Raw genomic sequence first — 25189 nt, 5'->3', positions numbered from 1 at the left:
AATTGCCATGAAAGGAAAATGTTGCTCTCGCTATATTTTATTCAAAGTAGGCACTGTCTACCTTGCCTACCTAGGCGGCACGTCCCTGGTTATTTTGTCTTCTATTCATAAAATAAGCAATAAACATAAAACAAGTATAATGTCAGTGATTTAATTGACAATAATGCTTCTCCCCTTCAAATTTGTGACATTATGTTGAAGAAAGAAACCATTACTAATGGGTCTGCCATTATTATTTTCTGAATCAAAGATTATATAAATGCAGCCATGACCCCAAAAATGTATGTCCTCAAATACCTTACGTACCCTGTATATGTGTGTGTTTGTCCTTGTCCACCACTTCTTGACAATTGGTGTTTGTGTGTTTATGTCCCTGTATCTTAGCGGTTCAGCAAAAGAAACAATAGAATAAGTACCACACTTTAAAAGAATAAGTACTTGGGTTGATTTGTCCAACTAAACTTCTTCAAGGCAGTGCCCCAGCATGGCCACAGTCTAATGACCGAAACAAGTAAAAGACAAAAGACAAATGTATTTTCCTTCCCTAACAAATGAGAAAGCTTGTATACTTGCTTAGAGATTCTTTTCTCCCTGCTTTGTAAAGTATGATGAAGCCTCTGCTACACTGTTGAGCTCAGAATAGGACTAAAATATGTCTAAAGTTGTTTCCCCTTACTGGCTAAAAGTACAAACAATAGTATCGGTTTCAGATTTTGGCACAAGGCCAGCCATTTCGGGGTTAAGTCAATAACATCGACCCCCAAGGCTCAACTGATACTTATATTCTTGAACCTGAAAAGATGAAAGGCAAAGTTGATCTGGACTCAAAACGTAAAGAGGGTTAAAATGCTGCTAATCATTTTGCTCAGCATTCCTCTGATTCTGGCAGCTCGTTGCCTTAATGAACAATAATATCAGTTATTGACTCCTATTGTTTTTCTTCTGTAAATTTATTTATTTCTAGCTGCTGTTTTAATGCACCATGTATTAATGATGTTAATACAATTTACTTTTGAAATAACTCTCTTTCCTCGTAATTTTTTAATGTTTCTTTCAGAGGGAATCTATTCCATCAAGCTAACGGCCAGAAATCCTCTGGGAAATGTAACAGTAAGCATGGCAGAATTGTTTTATGTTCAGTATCCACCTAAAAATCTCACGATTAAAAACACTAATACTAGTTATCTGTTGGGTAACAACATCACCTTCCAAGGTTTTCTGGAATCAGGCACAAATGTTACCTTTGACTGGAACTTAGGAGACCAAACGGAACTAATAAATGCAGGTAAAAATAGCTTCTTTTTGCATTGTGAATTATATTGAGGACCTGTTGAGACTTTACAACTGCCTGACTGAAATATATTTGACAAGTGAAACATTTATGGGAACAGAATTCCTAGTTCCTTTGTTAATTTGAATGAGCAATGTTTAAAATTTGAGTCTTCTAGAGATGATTGTTATGAATGAAAAGCTGCAACATATATGATCATCATCATCACCATTGTCATCATCATTGTTTAGCATCTGTTTTCCAGGCTGGCATGTGTTAGATGGTTTGACTAGAACCGGTAAGCTGGAGAGCTGCGCCAGCCTCCAGTATGTTTTGACTTGGGCTTGATGCCCTTTCTAATGCCAACCTTCCCACAGAGTGTACCTGGTGCCTTGAACATGTCACTGGCACAGTTACCATTTATGTGTCTCCAACATGGGTGCCATATGCATGCCACTGGCATGGGTGCCTTTTACATGTCACCAGCACTGGCTACAAATTTCACTTAGCTTGATGTATCTTCTCAAGCACAGCAAATTGTCATAAGTCTTGGTCATTTGTCATCATCCCCATGAAACTCAACATCTGGAGTTCATATTTCACCACCTCATCCCACATCCTCCTGGGTCTGCCTCTTCCATAGGTTCCCTCCAAGATCAGCGCTTCTATATATTCTCACATGTTCTGTCGTACATGCACACTGGCATTGCACATCCCATACAGCATACTCGCTTCATTTCTTTCAAGAATCTATGTCAATTATGTCAATCTATGTCAATCTATGTCAAGAATCTATGTCAATTAAATTTAAGAGAAACTGTGATGCAATTTTTTCTTTGAAAGGAATATTGTCATTTTGTCCCTGGGAGCTACAATGTAGATTGCCCCTGAAGAAAAATCTGGGAGGATTCTTAATGCTCTTCCATTAGTCTCTTAGTGTAGCCTTATATGGTAATGTCGGGTAGAGTATTGCATAAATTACACATATAATCTTGCATTTTCTATATCCTTTTATCTAAGGTGTAGTGTAGTATATAGTCTGAGAGAACAAGTTTTCATGTAAACCTTTACAAATCACTGCTTATGTAAATTTTGTACCCCATCTCTCTTTCCCAAATCTGTGTTTGAAAGTTCACCGAAATGACTGGAAAACTGCGACTTAAATTGCTGAAAGATCAATTTGCTTCTCACAAAGAGAACGCTTACTTCTCAGAAGCCATTATCAAAGGATTTTGGTTTGCTGACATGTGATCTCAAACAATATTTGAACCTGTAACATCATCCTATAGAGCTATTTTGTATTAGCAAACACAGAGTTCTTGCAACTTGTCTATTAATATCCATGATATAGTCATCTCTGAAGGCTCAAGTTTGGAAATGTCAGCTGAAATAATGGTGTTTCTCATTGTTTATCTCATTACACAGTAACAGCTTTATATTTTCCGTTTCTTTATATTTTCCCTGTCTTTATATTTTCCGTTTCTTATCCAGGATTGATTGTGAGTCATCGCTATCTGACAGCTGGCAGGAAATCTGTAAGCCTTCATGCCAAAAACAAAGGCTGCACAATCTTTACATCGATGGAGGTATACGGATGGAATAAGATTTCAAGTAAGGCTCAAACAAAACTAACAACTCTATAAACTTTTTTATTTCTATTATTTCAAGTGCTTCAGCAAGTCTCTTTACACACAATCACTGGACTGTTGATTGAAAGAGTTAGTGGCAGATCTCTCTCTTGTCGCAATAAAACAAAATTATTCTAGGTTTTTCTTTACATATTTCATTAGTTAGTGGTAATGTTACAATTTCATGCCATCATAAGAAGTTTTCATTTCGTGTTATATATATATATATATATATATATATATATTATATATTGTATTTGTAAATTTGATTAGTACCTTTTCATTATTTGCTAAAATTGCAGGTGTTCATCTCAAGAACAATGGTTCCATCAAAAAGGGAGCTGTCCTGGAGCCGATGTGGCTTGAAGCAATTCTTGTCCCAAGTTTCAGGCATACTTTAAAATACATGAAATGGGATTTAGGTAACAAGAACGACAATGTATTGACATACGATGCTTCATGTAAAACTGTTTATCGTCAAAGTGGTCGGTGAGTGTACGCTATTCAAATCAGAGATTTTCTTATTTAATTTGTGATAATGAAAGAATATCCTCAATGTTTGATGATTAAAATGAAATTGACATTTCTTCAAACAAATCAGTTGTCTAATTAACTATAATATTTATTATTTGGTAATAATACATCTGTTGTCAACCCTTGTAACTATTTTTACTGTTGACTGCTTGTCAACAGCTAATGTTTCTTAGGCTAACATCAATAATGGTTATTTAAGCTATGTCAATAACAATTATCATGTGTAGTAACTGCTCTAATTATGTGAATGGATACTAAATATAAATTATTCTAAAAACCTATTAGTTATATTCATACTAGTTTCAGACTTTTCATGAGCTTGAAATATCCAATATTTTCAGTATTTCAGTTTGAAAACATACACCAACACAGCATTCAGCCAAAATTTCAAGATGAATTTACTTTTTCTTTGGTGGAAAGCATAAAATTATCAAAAGAGTAAATTATTTAGAAAAATAAATTAAAAAAAAAAAAACAGTGTGAAACCTGTTGCTTGTAAAGTTGAATTATACAATTAACTTTTGACCTCTTGACCATGTAAGGTCTTTTTAGCCCAATGTATTATTACATGTTGCTAGAGATGTATCCATTTTGAGACTTATCCATAGAACGATATTTCACATCTTGAAACGTCTACATTTTCACAATATTGTTACACAATAATGCATCTGCACTTATGAAGCTGAAACTACTTCTATGAGGTAGAAAATTAATAATGGCATTATTGGAAACTCTGTCGAAAGGTTTCAGGACAATAAAAGACAAATTTAATGTACATGTACTTCAAGATCTTTGCCCTTTCCTCTTCATCGTTACCACCACCATCATCATCATTTAACGTCCTCCTTCCATGCTGGTATGGGTTGGATGGCTTGACAGGAACTGACAAGGCAAGGGGCTGCAGCAGGTTCCATTGTCTGTTTTGGCTTGGTTTCTGCAGCTGGATGCCCTTCCTAACATGCCAACCACTTTACAGAGTGTACTGGATGCTTTTTTCACAGCATCATCACCAGTGCTTTTTATGTGGTACTTTGGTTTTAGGATATCAGCTTTGTTGTGGGCAGGTCTTCTTGAGTGGAGTGAAAAATTGGACTTGAGAGATCAAATTATATTCTTATCGAAATAAGTGGAGTGATGAATGCAACATTTCCTAATGCAAGATATTTAATATTATATTTCTATGGCAGAGAATTGCATGCAAAACCTCATACAACACTGATTAAACTCCAAGTTGTTGTTTTCATTGTTTAGCATAAGGTCAGTTCAGTTTCCTAACTTCAACTTTTATCATCGTCTTCCTTGCTTCCTTGGATGGTTTGACAGGATCCTTTGATTCCAAGGATTGCCTCACCATCCAATGTTTGAAGGCCTTCCTAATGCTAACCACTTTACATCATGAACTAATTGCTGTTTTTTTTTCTTTTCTTGCTACCAACACTAGCAACATTTTCATGTAGTTTGAAAGACTATGAACCCCTTGCTAACGGATGAGGAGTTAAATATAAGAAAAGGGCCAGAGCAGAACACATTATAGGAAAGAGGGTGGAGGTGTTTTGGGGTGGAATGGAGAGTAAAAAAAAAAGAAGTGGTAAGGTATTGGGGTGGACCCTTAGGGTACAAGGAAATAGAGGTGGGTGGGGATAGAAGGATTGCTAATATGGGTGACTAAGTGATTACAAGAGTGTGAGGATTGGTGGTGGGGGTGAATGTAATGAAGGAAGAACACGTGTTGAGTAGATGATATGGTGTAGGGGTAGGGAAGAGTGGATAGTGAGATGGATGTAGTGGGATGTAGTGATGTTTATGGAGGAAATATAGTGAGATTTTCTGGGGGTTGAGAAGAAGATTAGGAAAGGTGTTCCATACATGATTTAGGAATGGAGATACTAAAGAAATGATGAGAGGGAGAGGGTGACTATATTCAGCTGGTTTGAACAGGGGAAGTTGAATGTTAGTTTAGGCAAGGAAAGACCACTATAATAAAGGTTAAAGAGACAGATGGAATTTGTTATTTGTATTAATGAGTAAAAGTTTGCTTGTCAATTAGAAACGTGTTTGGGGGGAACAGTGTAAACGATACTAACATATTCGTTACAAAAATTTTAAACCACTTCTTTCAGTTTTGAATCAATTTTACATAATTGGCTGAATTTTCTTGTTATTTGTTCAATTATTATTTTCACAGATACACTGTGACAGCAACAGCAGTTAATGCCTTTAGCCATGCAATATCAGAACCTCTCGAAGTTCAAATATTCTCTAAAATATCATCATTAGAAATAACCATGTCTGGTGAAGTAATTGTGAACTCTTTGATTAAGTTTTCATCGTACTACTACTCGGGATCTGATTTAAATTTCCGATGGAACTTTGGTGATGGCACACCTGAGGAAACTGAGAAAACAGTCTATCATAAATTCAACAGGTTTAGTATATCTTATTTTGATTTTTTAAATGTATTATTATGTGGGATAAATTGTCTGGATTTGTCTGAGATACTCTGTTGGGTTTGGTGTAGATTGATGATAAACAGATCAATGTCAAATGAATAAGACATTCCAAACTTGTGGAAGAATCAATAACTGATTAAGAAAAAGTAATTTTACAAACATGCTTTTGCTCTGCTCATCAACCAATCTTAGAATACAGGGTCAAAACCGACAATAGAAATTTAAAATTCAAGAGTTAATGAGAAATTTCATCCTTCAGTATAATTGTCGTGTTTTGCTTGTCATAGAAATCGTTAACACTATCAAACTACTCTGAAAGGCTATATACAAATCTAATAAAATTATAAACTAGTTTTCTGATGAGATATAAGCTTCATTGTGCTGTGCTGACCTGTTATTGGATTGAATTTTTCAAGTATTTTGAGGAAGAAGAGTAACAGCTCTGTCCTTTGCAAGGTCCACCCTTCCAGACTGGTGAGGTCAATACAGTTAACCTCCTTGAACTTCTCCAGATTGATTTCCATAGGATAAGAAAAAAAAAGTGAAAATATAAAAACAATAAATAAAAGGAAAGGTGGGTAGAAAGATCATTCCAGACAGGAGCAGTATGGGGAGGGAGGGTTGAGAAAAGTGTTTAAGAGTTGATGTACAGATAATAAAGAGAAGAGGAAAAGCAAGTTTATGAATTGGATTATGGGGAGATGGTTGTGCAGCTTTCTTGTTCAATGTAACAGAAGTTGTAGAACATCAATGATTTTAGTCAAAAACTACAAAATGGTATGGCATGGTGCAGAGTCCTGTTGCCAGACACAGGGTCTTCCAGTAGCCACCCTTTCGACCCAGGGCAGCATTACCTCCTCCACACACTTGATGTAGGCTTCCGTGTTGAATCTGAGGCCATGTAGGAAGATGAATGGAGGCATAACATTGCCATCACTAGTGGTCACTCCAGACACCATGATGTTGACTGGACGTTTGATTTTTATCATTCTCGGTTCGATTTTTATCACTTCTGGCATGAATGCCAAGCAGTACAGCATGTTGTTTCCAAATTTCTGGCAGGGTGAATTGCATCATGGGGCTGTTTTTCTCACAGACGGTGCCCAACTGAACCTACCATACTGTGCAGCCAAAGAAACAATGCACATGCACGAAATTAAAAGTATGAAATGGCAACAATTTACCCATCACACCCTGTAGATTAGTTTGATAGGGATTAAGATATTTATTCCATATTATTTACAGTATTGCAGTTGGATTATATATAACTTTCAGTGAATTTGTTGAGTTATAAATTAGTCTCTCTTTTTATTGTTGTTCTTCAGAACTGGTGTGTATGATGTGATTTTGACAGTGTTTAATGAAATCAGCAAAAGTGTTGACACCAAAAAGTTGTTTGTACTGGAATATCCTTGCAAACCACCAGAAGTTAATATCCTTGGATCCAACAATCAGATAGTAAGTGTCTTTTTAACCATGTAAAGGCATCCATCTCTGATCTCTATGGGGAGTTCTTGTACAACTGGCACATATTCCTATTTTCTCTTTCATTATAAATTATTTTTTTAGAATTAATTGGCCTTTGAACTAACTTTGTATTTCATTGTATCTTCTCTTGTGATCATTAACACAACAATTCTATTAAGATATATCTCTCAACTGTTCAATATTGATTGATTGACTCCTTGTTTAAATCAATACAATATCTTGGCTTGATTTTGATGATAATACTCTTGGCAGTGTCTGTCTTTCTCCAAATATCTGTGGTAAGATTTGAGTGTATAATGTAACTCCGCATGGTATAATTAGGTAACATGCAGTAGCAAGGCATTTCTCTTGGGCACAGTGTGGTTCTAAAATGGTAAATCAGTTCTGCTTCTAGTAGACTGACAACTTAATGAATCAGCCATCTTGAATTGTCCTGCAGTGTAATGATTTCTACATGGTGTGAAGCTGTTGGTATATTTTGAAGGTTATTTTGACTACTAGCCATTTATCATTTTGTTTGGCACTATAGTCTTATCAACAATATTGATTAGTTTGACAAGGTTATATTAGAGACACGTGTTAGTGAAACTCATTTAAATGCTAACAATATTTATTTGGTTACTATATATCTAATTTCAAATAATCTAAAATGCTTTCATAATTTCTTGTCTTAAATAATGAGAAGTCTTTTATAACTCATACACTTATTCAAGTAACATAGTCTAACCAGGCATATAATTTGCACTTTTAGAACAATTTTAAAAGATACAAAGTAAAATAATTGTCTTCAATTTCTTTTTTAAATTATAAACCCTATCAATATGATGTTACTAGGTCCAGCGTTCCAAAGATGTCCATATTGAACCAGTTGTGTCAGTTGACTGTTCCAATAAAAGAGACATTAGTTATATTTGGACAATCAAGAATAAAACAACTGGTGAAATAGTGCAACCTAAAAATATTGCAAAAGAAGTATTTGAAGAGAGAATCCTTTTCCTTCCAAGGCTGACTCTTAAATATGGGAATTATTCTGTTGATTTAGAGGTAAGTCATCATATTTTAGATCCCTTACTTTCAATCACTTTTACATCGTACTCTTCTGTTTCAAAAATACTTTACTCTATTCAATCTTGACCCTTTTGCCATCTCTTCCTTTCTCTCATCCTCTCTCTCTCTTTCATTCTCATCTCATTCACTGTTATATCTTTCATCATTAAAATCACTTATTTTGACTGTGATTTATTGACTACATCCAGAAGAAACTTCACTTTCATGCAAAAAAGATTTTTTAAAAACTCTAAAAGCTCATGGTTTTGGAAGATCATCATCAGCAGCAGCAACAGCATGATGATGGACATTAAATAATGATGAAGACGATTTATCTTCAAAAGCCATTTCACCCATACTTGATTTCATATATAAAATTAAATAAAAAAAAAACGTTTTTAAAGCTATAAAAATGTATTTTTACATTATGATTTAAAGCTTTGCTCTGTGGCAACTGTAATGTATTCCTTTGAGTATTATTACTCATTAGAGTTTGGAAAGGTGCTGCAAAGAATAATCTTGGAGAACATAGTCCAATGTTTGGAACCATGAATTCATTGTTAATGGTAGTTGCACGTAGAAAGCTAATTTGCTCCATGCCAGCATGAAAGGTGAATGTTTAGCAGTGATGATGATAATGAACCAGACATGCCAAGCAACCGAATACTCCTGGGAGCTAATCCACAAACCAACAAATTATTCTACAAGCTTCTACCAATTATGTTTTGATTACATTGGTAATTATTGATAGCCTATAATCAAAAACAATTATATTCAACCTTCAGTGATAAGAAAATTTCATTGCTTTACAAAGTCTGAATTTACAAAGGAATAAATTTATTTACCTCAGATTAAAGATGCATGTGGATATAGTTTTGTCACTATTCCAGTCATGTGATACAGTGTTTCCAGCTTGTATTGTTAAAGGTCATAGGGAATCCAGACAAGGGCACACTATTTCATTTTGAAACCATAATTTTTATTTTGAAGTTTATCTCTACACATTTTCTACAGTGCTCAGTGTCAGCACATGAAAACAATGCACTGCTAACACAGAGTAAGGCACAATGTTCACTTAAAAAAACTTTGATATATTCAGTAGTATACTATGGTTGAAAAATGAAATACTGTGTCCTTGCTAACAATTAAAATTTACGTACCACTTGCCAGAAATGTGATTAATATGTCAATTGGTATATCAAGTGGTGTTACACCATTAAATTTAATAGGTATTTAAGCAATGCATTTGTGGATAGAGTTAATGAGTTGAATGTGGCACTGATGAAAGAGCAATAATTTTTGAAATATGCATATACACCCGTTCCCTATTTTATTCTATTTTCAATCGCCTTGTTTACATGAATGTATTTGTGTACAAAATGTTGTTATCTTCAGTGTTGGCTCTGAATTCTATAGAAAATCTGTTGAGATAAACTTAAAAAAAGATTATGATGTTGGCAAAACTTGTGTTAATGTATATTTTATACTTTTTTTTATTGAAAGGTGAAAATTGATGGAACGATTGTGTACACCAAAGTAAGGATGGGTCTCACTGTTATACCGTCCCCTCTCCACGGCATCATTGTAGGTGGTATCAGGCGATATGTATCGCGTACATCAAAAAAAATTGTTCTTGATGGATCATATTCCAGAGATCCAGATTCACTAACTAACAGCCATCTCAGGTAATTTCATTTAAATCTAAATGTTGTTTTTTTTAATAAACTTTTTTCTTAACAACACTTCCCTTTCATTACAGTATATATAGTTCCCTTGCAATAATATCAAGCACTTGCCTCTACAGGTTCATCCTTCTACATTGTAGGTTCAAATTCTGTTAACATTACCCCTTATTTCCCTGGGGCTAGTAACAGAGCTAATAATTAAACTCTACCCCCTCCTCCTCCCCTCCATATCTCATATCTTGTGCTAGTGTAAGACATTATTTTCATTATTGTTGTAGTCAAGCATGTATTTGGACAATTCTTAAAATAGTGAAACATTTACTGTTTTTCCTATACATTTAAAGCATAATTTGAGATAATTTTACTCTGCTCAGAATCAATTATTTCTTCAAATCTTACCAAAGCACACAATTTTTTTTTACCTCAGTCTGCTTTGGTGACAACAGCCACCACTTCAACTGTCAATTCTGAATTTCTCTGACTATGTTTGCATTGGAGATTTTACAGTAAAATTCTTTGCCCATACAAAGTCACTTTTCTCTACTGCCTAATAATAACTTCATTCAATAATAACCATTACTTTTAGAACATCGTTGTAAGTTTTATTTTTATCGTAGTGACTCAAAAGGAGACGGATTTTCTGTTACTCTCTCCAGGTTCACTATTACAATTGTTTGTGGTTATTTACAGTAGTGTATTCTACCTCTTGTTTACATACTGTAAAGTAAACTCACTGAGAAATATATTTACCAGAGACTCCAATATAGAACCAAATACAAACCATTGTCTCTTTGGTCCATATGTTCACATTATATTTCCTAACCCATCCACTATTATCACCGTGTGAATATAATAGATTTTTATTCTTAACTGACACCTTCATATGGATAAATGAATTGAAAATAAATGATTAACTGACTGCATTGAATCATAGGATGATGTCAACAGTTTTTTAGAAATTACCAGTTAATGTGAAATGCTATTAAAAATTAGATTTAAACTAGATATAGACAAAGTAGAGTATGATAGAGTTCTCACTTCTCCCTTAAATATAGTCACTTTTACACTTCAAACCCAGACATTTTTGTTGTTTATTCTTTAATCATGATAAGTTTTCTCATTGATCTGTTTTTACATTGAAGAAATTTTATTTAGAGGATTTTTATTACCATTACAATGTTAGATGTAACCAGTGATAATGTTTGGACTCTTTACAGATATCAATGGCACTGTTTGAATTTAAGAAGGAAAAATTCTACCTGTTTCAATGATACTTTCAATGGTAACAACATTGTGAAGAATGAATCCATCTTAGTATTTCCTGGTAGTTCTCTGAAAAATGGACTGAATGATTTTGAGTTTCGGCTTACTGTGTCGGTTCCAAGTTCTGAGAAAGTGGTAGTATCGCAAGTTCTTTTTGCCTCACACATACCAAATATTCTAAAGTAAGATATTTCACTCTATTAATTATTATTCTCTTTATCTGTTTGTGTGTATGTTTAGATTTTCTGAAGGAAAAATTTGAAGAGAAAGACTACAAACTAAAATGCTAAATATACGATTGTGAAGAGCAACATTGAAATACTATTGGACATTTAATCTCATTACTCTTTATTTGTACAGAGTAGTTTTACATTCAAGTTTGATATATATTCACCAAGTGTAATTTTACACCACAATAACTGATAAAATGTCTTGCTTACTTGGACACCTCCATTCACAGTGGAATTATAAATCCTGTCATGACATGTGGTATACCAGTCTCCATCGTTTCTTGTCGGCTGCTTGAAAAGAGCTCAGCTCTTTATTAAGAGTTGCCTTCCTTTCTTTGATGTTGTCTTTCCATCTTTTCTTCTGTTCACTTCTCCTTTCTTCCCTAACCCTAACCCTCCTTGAAAAATGGTGAAATGAAAGGCTACTAGATCTTGTTACATGGTCATCATTCTGAGATCTTTATAGAAGCCAATGTGATGCTGGATGGTTTTGCTGATCTTCTCATTTGTGATGTAGTCCAAGTACGAAGATGCCAATATAGAAACATAGAAACACTACCAGGAAGAGAAGGGATATATGTACATATACATTTACACTCAGAATTGAGTGAAAGATAATCAATAATTAGAATTGGGAGATAATTAATACTTATCATAAAAGTTCATTATTCAATGAGAAACTTGGAGTATCAGCAGAGTGTACATACGGGGACACACACGTCTGTGTATAATATCACAGGCATAGCTATGTGGTAAGAAATTTGCTTCCCAACCACATAGTCCCAGGTTCAGCCCCACTGTGTGGCACATTGAGCAAGTGTCTTCTACAACAACCTCAGGCTGATCAAATAATTTTCACCGAATAATTGAACTACCAAGGTTTACAAATAACATGGCAGTCTATGTTTCCGATTAACCTAGGAATAGAAAATGAAATTGAAGGCTGGTTATTGTCGGGGTCCTTGCCCTGTAATGATCCTAGAACATTCTCTCTCTTGCAAATATCAGAAATTGTTGTATATTGTTGGCAGAACTTCATCTAAATCATCTGATTTAACAGCACAGTTAATTTTCTCTTTCACCAAAAGTGCTTTCTTTCTTTAAAAATGTTGACCATACATAAATTCAATCGCAGCATTACAAAGTATAACATAAAAACTGGTGTGGATCAAGCCGACTGGAATCTACATATGTAAGATGTAAGATGCTGATTATGTAATGGTGTTTAGATGTTAGAGAAAGGATTTGTGGTTGAACTGTTACCTAACTACAGCCGTTCTCACTGGTTTACTTTCATGACATCTGCTGGATTAGAAGTTATGAAATAACACTAAGGAATTCCTTATTTATCTCATTCCATTTCTGGACAAAGCACACAAAATACATGTATCTTCACTATGACCATCTCTGTAACTCTTCTTTAGCCTTTTTGTTTTCTTTTTTTATAATCATTACTGTTGTTGTTCGATTTACATATTTTTGTTGGATCAAAAATTTAACAATGAAATTCCTTTCTCATTGCTGAAAATTTTTTACTTACAGTGTGATGGTTGCATGTACAACATGTGTGAACAATGTGATGAATGCTAACGAGAAACTGACACTAGAAACAACATGTGATAACTGTGGTGATAATGCAAGTGCCTTGACCTATGAGTGGAATGTGTTCCGAGTTATTGATAAAGGATACAATAAAAATTTTGGTGCCCATGACTATGGCAAATGTGTTGAAGCCAATGGGTCATCCTACATAAAGTTGAAATTAAATGATACGGAAGAAAACACCACCACTACCTCCAACACCAATACTACACAACAGCCAACAACAACAACAACAACAACAACAACGACTACTACTACTACTACTACTACTACTGTGAAGCCAACATTGCCTCCACCAAAAATGCCACCAATTTATGAAGACCCTGGTATGTGATATTCATTTGGATTTTTCTTGTATCACTTAGTAATTATTGATAAAATAGCTTTGAAAATGGTTATGTTCTTGCTTGGGGTATTAATTTCTTTTGAAAGAATTAGTTCAATCAGTTGATTGACCTTTCAGTTCTGTTTTTTACACAGAAACAAGAAACAATTGTGCTAATTTCTTGGAGTCTAATCACTTCAGTTGATAACTGAGATTCCTTCTAACAATCTTCCTAACAAATGTAAACCAATTGGCATTTCATTGTTGCAATTCGACTTTTTCGATACTTACTCACCTGAGGCCACCACTGCTTCCATCATACAAACTTACTTTTCTCAAGTGATTTAAATTAAAACCTATTTCAATTTTATGCTAATTTATATTCCAAACACCAGCTTAATTGTGACAAAAGTTATTTTACTAAATACTTCATTATTTCCCAAATTAATTGAAACAAAGAGTGGATTTCATTAGAAATGTGATAATCATCATCGTCATCATTTAACATCCATTGTCCATGTTTGCATGGGTTGGACAGTTTGACCAGGGCTGGAAGGCTGCACCAGACTCCATTCTGATTTGGCATGGTTTCTACAGCTGGATACCCTTCAAACACTCAAAAGGTGCTTTTCATGTGCCACCATTAAACAATTAAGCAAAGCTGAAATAATTTGATTAGTAATTTTTTTTTTTTTTCCATAATAATTTCTCTTATAAATGGGAAACTAATTTTGGTGAAAATCAATGAAGTTGTAAGCTATTCAATTGACTACTTTGTGCTAGTTCTACTCTAACTCTATGAAAGGATGAAAATCAGTATTGACTTTGAAATAAATTTCAAAGCACATAGACATTGGCATCTGTTCTAGAGGTGTCTCCTATGGTTTTTTAAAATTTTTTATAATTAATTGCTTAAATGCCTTCTACCTTAAAAACCAATAACTTTTCTTCTTAGCACAATTAATAAGATAAAATTCACATCAGTCATAATGAGAAGAAAGGTGGTTACAATGTTTGTGTAAGACTAATTTTTTTATTCTTTGATACAGAGATTAGTGATAGCATTGGAATTGTCTGATTTTTGTGTTGAAACAATATTTTTTTGTTATAATTTCTAGTTGAAGGAATACCAAATAATCCTTTTTTCCATGACATGGTTATACCGGAAGGTAGGTCGAGTGTTGTTTTCACATTTTCTTGCCTGTTATCTTAAGTCACATTTTCAGAATGTTTAGAATCATTCTTAAATGAGTTGTATGCAAAACCCTAAAATCAGAAGCTCTACAATGTTCTTCCTTCTCTCTCACACTCCCAACCCTGCAGTTGTAATTATCGCATTGTGGGTACTTCTTATCCATTTTTGAGTCTCTGCTCTTATAATTAAGAGATGTTTGGATACAATCTACATCATTTTTAGGAGGGAGGTTCTTCTGAAACACATTATCAGAAGAAGTCAAAATGAAAACAGAATATGATCAACTCCAACAACCTAAACACCTCTTACTCAATGACATTCACCGAATACTTCGAACACATCCTGTATGTCCAACCTGGAAGTCGTATGCATATCATCCACAAAACCCTACAGCCTTAATTGTATCAACATTTACAAACATACAAGTAGCAAATACAGTGATAGACTATATAAATAATGAAATATTAAAGTAGCAAATAAAAACATTCATATTGAAACCAAGATCTTTCAAGACCAGTATTTTACATTGGTTGTAATAGAAACGAATTGATTTATTTTCTTATAATGTTACTCTTGTGTCATATCTTAACATTTTCTTCCTCCAACAGTTATTGAAGGCGAAGGGGAAAGCAGCAGGCACGGCCGTTGGCCACGTAAGTGCACTTTCTGTGAATTTTTTCAAATTTTTTTTTCTCATTTCTTGTAGGAGTTCAACTCTCAACCACCTTCATCTTTAGTCATCAGTCACAAGTTTTGTGTTTGTGTGCATGTTTATATTTCATCATCATTTAATGTCCGCTTTCCATGTTGGCATGGGTTGGACGGTTTGACTGAGAACTGGCAAGCTGGGCGGCTGCACCAGGCTCACTGCCAACCACTCTGAGAGTGGATTGCATAAGGGCCAGTCGGGCGGTTCTGACAACGACCATGCTCAAAAGGTGTTTTTACGTGCTACCTGCATGGGAGCCAGTCTGGCAGCATTGGCAATGACCACGCTCGAACGTTGTTTTTCATGTGCCACTGGCACATGTGCCAGTAAGGTGACGATGGTAACAATCACGCTCGAATGGTGCTTTTTATGTGCCACTGGCATGGGAGCCAATCCATGGCCCTGGCAACGATCATGCTCAGATGTGCTTTTAATGTTCCACAGGCACAAGTGCCAATCAGGCGGCACTGTCATCGGTCACGTCAGTGGTTTTGATTTGGCTTTGATTGGAGCAGATGAAGAGTCTGACTGCCAGACCATATTGATGTAATTAGACAGATGAAATAAGCTGAAATAGATTGACTGTCCTTCAATGTATAATATTATACTGAAATAACATTTAGGAAAGGCAAGATATCTCAAGTCTAACATTTTCCATTGATTGTAATATTTAAACGTCTTTTATCTTTTGTGTTATTTCTTATAATGTCATGCTTGTTTCAGATATTCACATTTTCTCTTCTTACAGCAGTTATTGAAGAAGGGGAAAGCGGCAAGCAAGACCGTTGGCCGAGTAAGTTTGAATTTTTGTGAATTTTGAATTTTGTTTTCTCATTCTTTGTTAGAGTGAACCGCTCAACCATCTTCATTAATCACTTTTATTCATCTGCTCTGCTGAGTGGTTGGCATTATAGGAAGGGCATCCAGCTGTAAAAATCCTGCCAGAACAGTTGCAGAAGTCTGGTGCAGGCTTCGGCCTGGTCAGTTCTTGTCAAACCATCCCAATACCATGGAAGGCAGACATTAAATAACAACAGCAACATCTCTCAACCATCTTCGTCAATCACTTTTATTCATCTACATCAAAAAAACTTTCCTCCCAGTAGAATATCACCACTTTTGCAAATGCAAGGTCTACAACACCCAATGCATGGTTGTGTGGTAAGAAGCTTGCTTCCCAACCACATGCTGTGACACCTTCTCCAATGGTAACTTGGTGTGTTCAGCTATCATTGCCAGGCTCCGCTGCTCATTAGGCTGAGAAAGGCAAACTGTCAAAGTATCTTTGACAGGTTTATGGTTGAGTCTGTGGCTGTGAAGACCTCTGGCATTCTTGAACCCCAGACCATATCCCTGCTCACTGCTATCAGGATGGAGATGGCTGTCTGAAAGTGCAAGCTGCATGTGTCATAGAGAGGCTGTTCCAGTGCATCTGCCTTGCCATCCTCTGGGGCAACGCCTTTTCCATTTTGTCTGCTGGGACCATGAAGCAGTTTGACTTGTACATTCCACTCCTTAATGTTAATTTACACCTTTATATATATATATATATTGTATTTGGGGATGGTCATATTGCCAAGAAAACAAATATATAAACAGAATATATATATATATATAAATGAAAGATTGATAGAGAAGACAGAGTGTATGATGATAAAAAGTAATGTCTTGTCACAAAGAGAAACAGTTGTTTTGTCTTCATGGTGCACTTCTTCCTCATGGGCGTGGAACAATGCAATAACACCTGATGCAATGCACAGTGCAAAGAAGACCCCTCAGGGGGCATAATACGCCTTTAAGTGCAGAGATTTATATTTCAGTTTCGCTGCATTGAGAGATTCTATCAGTGTGGGTGGATATGTTCAAATGAGAAAGAAAATGCAGGAATGGAATCTCAAAGCACCTAACATGAATGGGGTGGGATGTGTGTGTGTGTGTGTTATTATTTGGGGTCATGAGGATATTGTTAAAACTAAGAGGTATAAAAATAAAATAAAAAATACAAAGAATCTAGTGTGGGGTTGAGGGTGTGTAAGCCTTTGATTTGTGGTGGCTCTGGCAGCCGAGTGTGACGCCTTGGTCCATGCCCTCCATCTTCTTTATTAATCTTTAATATATACCCTACATGCACCCTGGAATTCCTGGAAGTTGATCCAATGATGAATGCAAAGCATCACTGATGAAGCCTGATAAGGGTAAATGGGCCATATTCCAGCCTCCCAGATGCACAAACACACATGTAATATATACAAACACATGTACGCACCCACACATGTATAAGAACATGTTTGTATGTCTATGAAGAAGATTACTCATCTATATGTGGCAGAGTTTATTTGTGTGACGTTAATGACTCACACATAACTACTGGCTTGCATTTTTGGCAATCAATCAGGCTATGTCAAAGCCTGACTGATCACTGACTGTGAAAAACTAACTAGTGTAGATACAGAGGAAATCAGAGAGAGAGAGAGAGAGATAGTGTGTGTGTGTGTGTGTGTGTGTGTGAGATGGTTATAGTTTCCAGTTTGAAATGAATGTATTTCAAATTACTGAAGCTTAATTTTGGCTGTTTACTTTTTTCATTTATTTTTAGAACCCCAAGTACCTCCGACTAAAAAGGTTGAAGGTAAGTGTACTTTTTGACTTCACTGATTTTATACTAATGTTAATTTATTGTAGCTTCTTCTCTGAGCCGTTAAGTTTGCAGATTAATTGAAATCTGTTTTATGTCTAATGCTCTTCACTGCAATAAACTTAACTTTCTCTCTCTATATATATATATGAATTGGTATCAAAAAGTTCCAGGACTAGCTATGTTTAATAAAAAATAACTTTTGTTGGTCTTTATTACAAATGAAGCCATCATCATCATCACTTTTACTAAAATTATGAAGGCCATTAGATCAGCAGAATCATTAGTGTTGGGTTCAAATCCCATCAACACCAAATTTACCTTCCATCCTTTCAGGGTTGATTAAATAGAATTTCAATCAAGTACTGAGGTCTGTAGAATCAACTTAACCGTTTCCTCTAAATTTTAAACTTTCTGCTTTTACTAGAAACAAGTTAGAAAGACTTATTTATTGATTTATATTTTTTTTACAGATTCAATTGTGGATTCTAATTTTGTGGCTAATGTTGAAGAACACATCGTCAGCAAGTCACGTCGGAATGTGGTGCTAAGCATCAATGACACCTTAAGCATGATGAGTAGTCAGTCTCTTGTAATTAAGCCAGGTGTGCTCTCTCAGGGACGAGACTATATCATTCGTGTAAATGTCTCAAAAAAAGGTTGGTTGTTCTTTTAGTTTGGTTTTTTTTTTTGTGCTGTTATTTTAAAAATTAAAACAGATTTGTAAATTAGGTCGTTAAGTTTCTATCTGTTGAGAGATTTAATTCAACTTTGAAATTGATGTTGTAGTGTGCAGAGAGTGTGAAATTGATTTATTGGTTGATGTGGGTCTATTTTCTTCCACAGATAATGATACTGATAAGGGTACATATGGTGTTGCATATGCTCATTTCCATATTAACGAGAGTCCATATTTAGGAAGCTGCAGTATCAAGCCATTACATGGAGTAGAAATGGAAACCTCTTTTAGTGCATTCTGCTATGAATGGAAAGATAAAGTAAGTACTCTTGTGCTTCAGGTTCTAAACTATAATTCTAATAAACACCCTGACCTGAAAATATTCTCAAGGTTATGGCTTCTATGTAGCAATAAAACAAATCTCACTCTGTATTTCAGCACCTACCATTGATTTATGAGATCAGTTATAATTTTGAAAAGAACCAACGCAAGAACTTGCTTTATCGTGGCCTCAATGCAACCTTAAACTTTATGTTACCAGCAGGAAATCCAGAAAATGATTTTAAAGGTAGGTAGAAATCTCCTGTTATGGATTTTTTGACAATTTTCTGACCTTGCAGAAGGTTTCACAAAATTTTCACACTCTTATAGAAGGGGACACACACACACACATAGGTCTCTCAGGTTTTTTAGAAGGATATTGGAGTGCTGTGGGCCCTTGAAACCTAAGTTGTTATAGTATCTGGTCCTGTATCTTGATGGCAATGTTAGGATATGTAGCACTATGCAGTGGCACCCCATTCTGGTGTTTGTGTAACTTTCAATGCCAATGTTTGGTACAAGTCCTTCCAGAACTTTCCAGATTTATCACAGCATATCTTTCTTATTCTATTTTGCAAACTTTTCTTCTCCACTTTTCCCATACAAATGATTGGAGGGAAGCTTGTTATGAAAAATTTTTTTTGAAAATTTATGACTTCTCCCTGTAATTTAAGGGAGGTTTAGCTGTTGTTTCTAGTACATTCCATGACCACCTATTATCTTGCTCGTTTCTTTGTCACTCTGACATATATTGATGTTTTCCAATATTTTTCTCCCCATAAACACAGTTTCTGGAATGATAATGTGGTGCTCTGTTGCTTGTATGTAAGCAACAACAACAAAACAAAAAAATTTATAACTTAAAGTTTTAATGCCCCACCGCACATCAAGCTTGTGTGTGTGTGTGTGTCAGAAAAACATATTTACTAACAGTAAAGTATGCTATCAAAATAAATTATCATTTACGTACTTTTTTTAAATCACTGTCACCCAAATGAAAACTCTTACACACACTGACAAACACACACACACACAGTGTGAGCAATATACTTTTATACAGAGTGAGGGAGAGTGTGGTAAAAATGTATAGAAAGGGGTGAATAGTTGATCATGAGTAATGTGAAAAATGAAAGAGAGAGAGAGTCTCTCTTTGTGTTGTTAGTTCCCAACTACTGTTCCACAACTGGTGTTAGTTTGTTTATGTCCTTGTAACTGAAGAGTTCAGCAAAAGAAACTGCGAGAATAAGTACCAAGCTTTAAGAAAACAGTGCTTTGGTCAGTTTGTTTGACTAAACCCTTTAAAGCTGGTGCCCCAGCATGGCCACAACCCAATAACAGCAACAACTAAGAGATAAAAGCAGAAGAAAAAAAAAGATAAAAGCTATATACACACATCCGAAAGGCTTCAGCATAATTTCCAAATTTTAAATCACATGACTATTAATTAGGTCTAAAAATAAAAGAGTTTATAAAAAGATACAAATATCAATTCATTTACTTCCATACACACAAAAATTTGATTAAAGAGGTTATATTCCATCTCATAAAAATCTTGTTCTATGAAAGTTTGCAGTCATTGATACATCGCTTCAATCCTTTAGCATTCTTTGTCAGACATATTGCTAATTTATTCACATTATTTTTGAATTAATCATGCATTATTTAGTAGCTTCAAGATTTCAATTGTGTCTTTCTATACTTTTAGAATGACATTGAAAGGAAAGTTTGAGAGATGAACCGATTAAATACTAAACAATTAAATTCCTCTACATTTCATCCTGTATACATGTGTACACCACTAAATGTTAATACATGTTTTTATCTACTCTTCACAGTCAATGTCTATATTGCCGTGATGGACAGTTTGGGAGCTCGGACCTCTGTTTGTTTCATACCTATTCGAGTGACACCAATTAAAATTGGTGCTGATGATTATCTGTAAGTAAAAAATGTCTGCATTCTTTCTGTTTTCTTACATTATTTTAATCATTGATTTTTGTTGTTAATTCGCTTTAATGATCATCTCAGCTTTATCACACCTATGGCAGCAAGGCAGCACTCATTCACAAAGCAAACAATCAATCTTCTAATCATGGTTGTCTCATCTTTATTGAGAAACATTTTCATATTTATTGCTTCACCTCTGTTACATTTCAAAGACAATCAAGGGTTTAGTCTGTGCACAGGGTAGTGATGGGCATGGCTGAGTTCTATAACACAGGGATCTCATACCCAATGGGTTTCTGCTGAGTTAACATCTGCTGCTGTTGCCTGGGCACCTCTTGTTATCTTCCTCTTACCCCTCTTCATTCTTTATCTTTTATCTCTCCATTACTCATCTGTCACTCGTGTCTCTACCTTTAATTTCCTCTTCAAACTCTATCCATTCTCTTCTATTCACAGCGCAAAATAAAGCGTGAATCTCTCATACTCACTCTACCCTGCTGTCCATGGAGGAATGTCTTTGAGCCTGTTCAACCATCTTATCTTTCTAACATTTACTTGCTCACTTCTCACTGAACTATGCCATCCATTCAACCATACATTTGGAACATGAGTAAAGTCTTGTATACCTTTTTCTGACCTCCTGACAGATTGTATTTGTAATATGTGAGTTGGCTGGTTCATTTATTTTTCTAAGAACCTCCATCTTATCTGGACTGTCATTTAGGCATTTACTCATGAAACCAAATGCACCAATTATTATTGGTATAAATATGAATTTATGATCTGGGTATAGAAGCTGGAAGTTTTGAAGCAGCTGTCCATAGTTATCCTCTTTGAGAGAAGAAAGTCTTCACAACAAATTCTGATGTGATTGTAATTTACATGTATTTATGGAAGATATGATGAAAATTTTCCATTTTTCAGAACATTATTAAGAAACAAAGTCAGGAGTGAGGTCAAATTTCTGTAGTTATGCCTTAAATTCACTTACTTGAGTATGAACGAGTACTGTTATTAGATGTAGCTGCCATCCGTATTTGGGCTGTATCAGTACTATGGAGTGGGCCTACTTAAATGGACCAAAGGAGAGAATCAAGGAAGAAAATGACAATGTATGGAGTTTTACATCCTAATAGTGATGTGCGTAGGATTTAGTTAGCACAAAAAGGTGGAGGAAGAGGTTTTGATAGGCTGTGAAGATGGCATAAGAAGTGAGGAAAATAGTTTTGGTTGGTATATTTGGAACAGCACAGAACCATTACTCATGGGAATTAAATTGGCTGGGATCACAGAAGAGTTCAAGAAAAAGGAAACTGAAAAGAAGACTGCAGGGTTGAAAGACAAAGTGATGCATGAACAGTTCCTAAGAGATAAAGATTAAGACTCTAATTTTGGAAAGACAGACAAACATAAGCGTCAAGAACTAACTACGTAAAATTCTTTCTAATCTTGGCATAAGGACAGCAATTGGGAAGAAGAAGCAAGTTTGTCAATTACATCAACCCAGTACGCAACTGGTACTTTTTTTAACTGATGTCTAAAAGGATAAAAGGAAAAGTACACCTTCACTGAATTTGAACCCAGAATGCAAGGAGTTGAAAGAACTGCTGCCATGCGTTCTGTCTGCTGTGCTAATTGTTCACTACTTTAATGGTGATGAGAATAATTATTATTATTCTTTCTATGGTGGGCACATGGCCTAAAATTTTGGGGGAGAAGTCTGGTCAATTACATTGATCTAAGTACTCAACACGTACTTTTTTTATCCATCTTGAAATGATGGAAGACAAAGTCAACTTCTATTGATAGACAAAATGGTAATGCAAGATTGTAAACAAATGCGAACAAATCTGGGAATGGCCTGGATTGACTATCGCAAAGCTTATGACATGATGACAACAGGATCAATGTGAAAGAAGAAGAAAGAATAAACAACTATGACAATTTGAAGTGGGAAATACATGAAGGGTGTGGTCAATGAAGAGAGTAGACGTGATACCAATAATAATTGGTGCACTTGGAAGTATCAGCACTCAACTACCGACATGGCTGGAAAAGATTATTGCAAGTGTGAAGGTAGGGTTAGGGTTACAAGGTAGGCTACAAGAATCAGCATTGCTTGGAACTGCAAGAATTCTTGGCAGGGTTCTTGAAGCATGACCAGTAAACAAGTGTCACCTCAGTCTACTGGCTGTGGACACTTTCCATCATACCCAACAAAATAAGCAGTGAGTTTGCATCACATAATAATAATAATAATAATTATAATAATAGCAATTCTTTTGTATGTCATTTGCAGAAATAACACATTGAGGCGCTATTTGGCTGAAGGTGATGACCGAAATGCACGAATATTCGTCAATATGCTGGCAATCCGACTCAACCGGTTTAATCCTATAAATGAGTCAATGAAGAATTCCAGTTGGAAAACCAGGCATTCACTTTTGAAAATCTTGAACAGTTTACCAGTCCGAGATGAGGTTTGCACTTTCTTATTTTTTCACCTTTTAATGTCATTTTAATGTTTTTGATTGCTAAAAGGTTTCCCCAGAAACATTAGAATACTTCAGAACTGGTTTAAAACCTCCTGAAAACAAAAGAGTTTTTCAGTTTGTCCAAAGATAAATTATTGGAAGGAAAACTGTAGAACCACTTTAATAGTTTGTAATATAGGCTCACAAGGTTAGAAATTTAGGAGGGGTTAGTTGTAGTCTATTTTATTGATCCAAGAGAGCTGAAAGGTTAAAACTCACTTTGGTGGGATTTGAAATCAGAATGCACAGCTCAAAAAAACAAATGATGCAAAACATCTTATAAGATGCTGTAATGATTCTGCCAACCTTTCAATAATATTTTTAGCAATAATAATAGCTTCAAGTTTTGGCAAGTCCAGTAATTCTAAAGGGAGAGTTTGGTCAATTACATTGATCCCAGTCCTTGCTTGCTATTTTATTTCCATCAACCCTAGAGAGGTGACAGGTATACTTGACATTGGTGGAATTTGAACTCAGAATGTAAAAAACCTAAAGAAATATTGCAAGTCATTTTTTTTGCCGCTTAAATGATTTTGCCCACTCACTGCACTCTGATAGTGATGACAAAGGTGAAAAGGACGATGCCAATGTCCATGACAGTGAGGAGAATAAGGATGAGAACAATGACAGTAATAATAATGATGTTGATGATGATGATGGTGAATAATGATGAGAAGAAGGAGAAAGAGGACTATGATGATAACAATGCCAAAGAAGAAGAAAAAGTACGAGTGGTGGTAAATGTGTTTAGTTTTATCCAAGTTGATACATAAAATCTTTACATTTGTTTGTGTTGCATCAGATAAAGAAGAATTCTATGAAAAAATCATCTCCAGTTCTTGAAACTGTTTCATAATTATTGATCAAACAGTTTGTCCTTATTAACACAAGAGTGTTAAAGCAGAAACGTTGAATGGATAGGATTTTGGACCTCCAGCTCATCATTCTTGGATTCAAATGCTCTGCAGACATTTCATTATCAATTTTAGTTCTACACTTAATTCTACATCATTTGGTTTGTCTTGAGAGATAGATACAGTAAGAATTTATCTCTTAATCATTCTACAACCATTAGATCAAAGTTCAATTTCATCTCTTCAATTGAATGTTCCAATATCATTAGCTCTCTCATTGTCCATCTTATAGAAATTTGTATTTTTGTTCCCCATTTGTTGTAAAAATTTTTTCATAAAGGTTCTGCATTTTGAAAATATTTATCAGTTAGGACACCTTGTGTCATTTTTCAAGGCTTTTCACAATGTAGTAAGAGAATATCTTTACATTCTACACATTTACACTGAGGTTTATTTACTCTATCACACCTTTTTTTGTGGATAAAATAAATAAGAGTTATATTACTGATGTTAACCTTATCAACTAAGTTTATGAACTCCTTTAAAATCTGAACAATGTTTCCCATATCTGAAAAGTTCAATATTTGTTCAACATGATTTCATGTTGACCTTGTCAGTTTATTAGATGAATTGCTTTTTTTATTTCAGTTTGAAACTCTTCAGACAATGCAAGCTGTTGAATCGATTACACTGAAAACAGATGAGGTAATACATTCACCTTCTGATTTGTAATATCACCTGAGAACGATTTACATTTCTCACTTTATAAATACTCCTCATGTTTATGTCGGTT

General features: G+C 35.0%; 1 protein-coding gene across 1 annotated transcript in view; it reads left to right on the top strand.

Moving 5' to 3' along the window:
- The window catches only part of LOC106880231 (polycystic kidney disease protein 1-like 1), a 246725-nt gene that overhangs the window by 155990 nt on the left and 65546 nt on the right, over positions 1-25189 (top strand). The window contains exons 17-35 of the mRNA XM_052970309.1: positions 1058-1285; positions 2762-2881; positions 3201-3387; positions 5618-5857; positions 7208-7340; positions 8205-8414; positions 9921-10102; positions 11320-11547; positions 13138-13523; positions 14641-14691; positions 15326-15370; positions 16175-16219; positions 18023-18055; positions 18535-18720; positions 18908-19059; positions 19179-19308; positions 20897-20999; positions 23308-23488; positions 25045-25101. Of these exons, the coding sequence (XP_052826269.1) occupies positions 1058-1285; positions 2762-2881; positions 3201-3387; positions 5618-5857; positions 7208-7340; positions 8205-8414; positions 9921-10102; positions 11320-11547; positions 13138-13523; positions 14641-14691; positions 15326-15370; positions 16175-16219; positions 18023-18055; positions 18535-18720; positions 18908-19059; positions 19179-19308; positions 20897-20999; positions 23308-23488; positions 25045-25101 (2897 nt within the window). The remainder of the gene's footprint in view (positions 1-1057; positions 1286-2761; positions 2882-3200; positions 3388-5617; positions 5858-7207; positions 7341-8204; positions 8415-9920; positions 10103-11319; positions 11548-13137; positions 13524-14640; positions 14692-15325; positions 15371-16174; positions 16220-18022; positions 18056-18534; positions 18721-18907; positions 19060-19178; positions 19309-20896; positions 21000-23307; positions 23489-25044; positions 25102-25189) is intronic.

Source organism: Octopus bimaculoides, chromosome 9 (genome assembly GCF_001194135.2).
Source record: "Octopus bimaculoides isolate UCB-OBI-ISO-001 chromosome 9, ASM119413v2, whole genome shotgun sequence".
NCBI lineage: Eukaryota > Metazoa > Mollusca > Cephalopoda > Octopoda > Octopodidae > Octopus > Octopus bimaculoides.
This window is presented reverse-complemented; position numbering and strand designations above follow the sequence as displayed.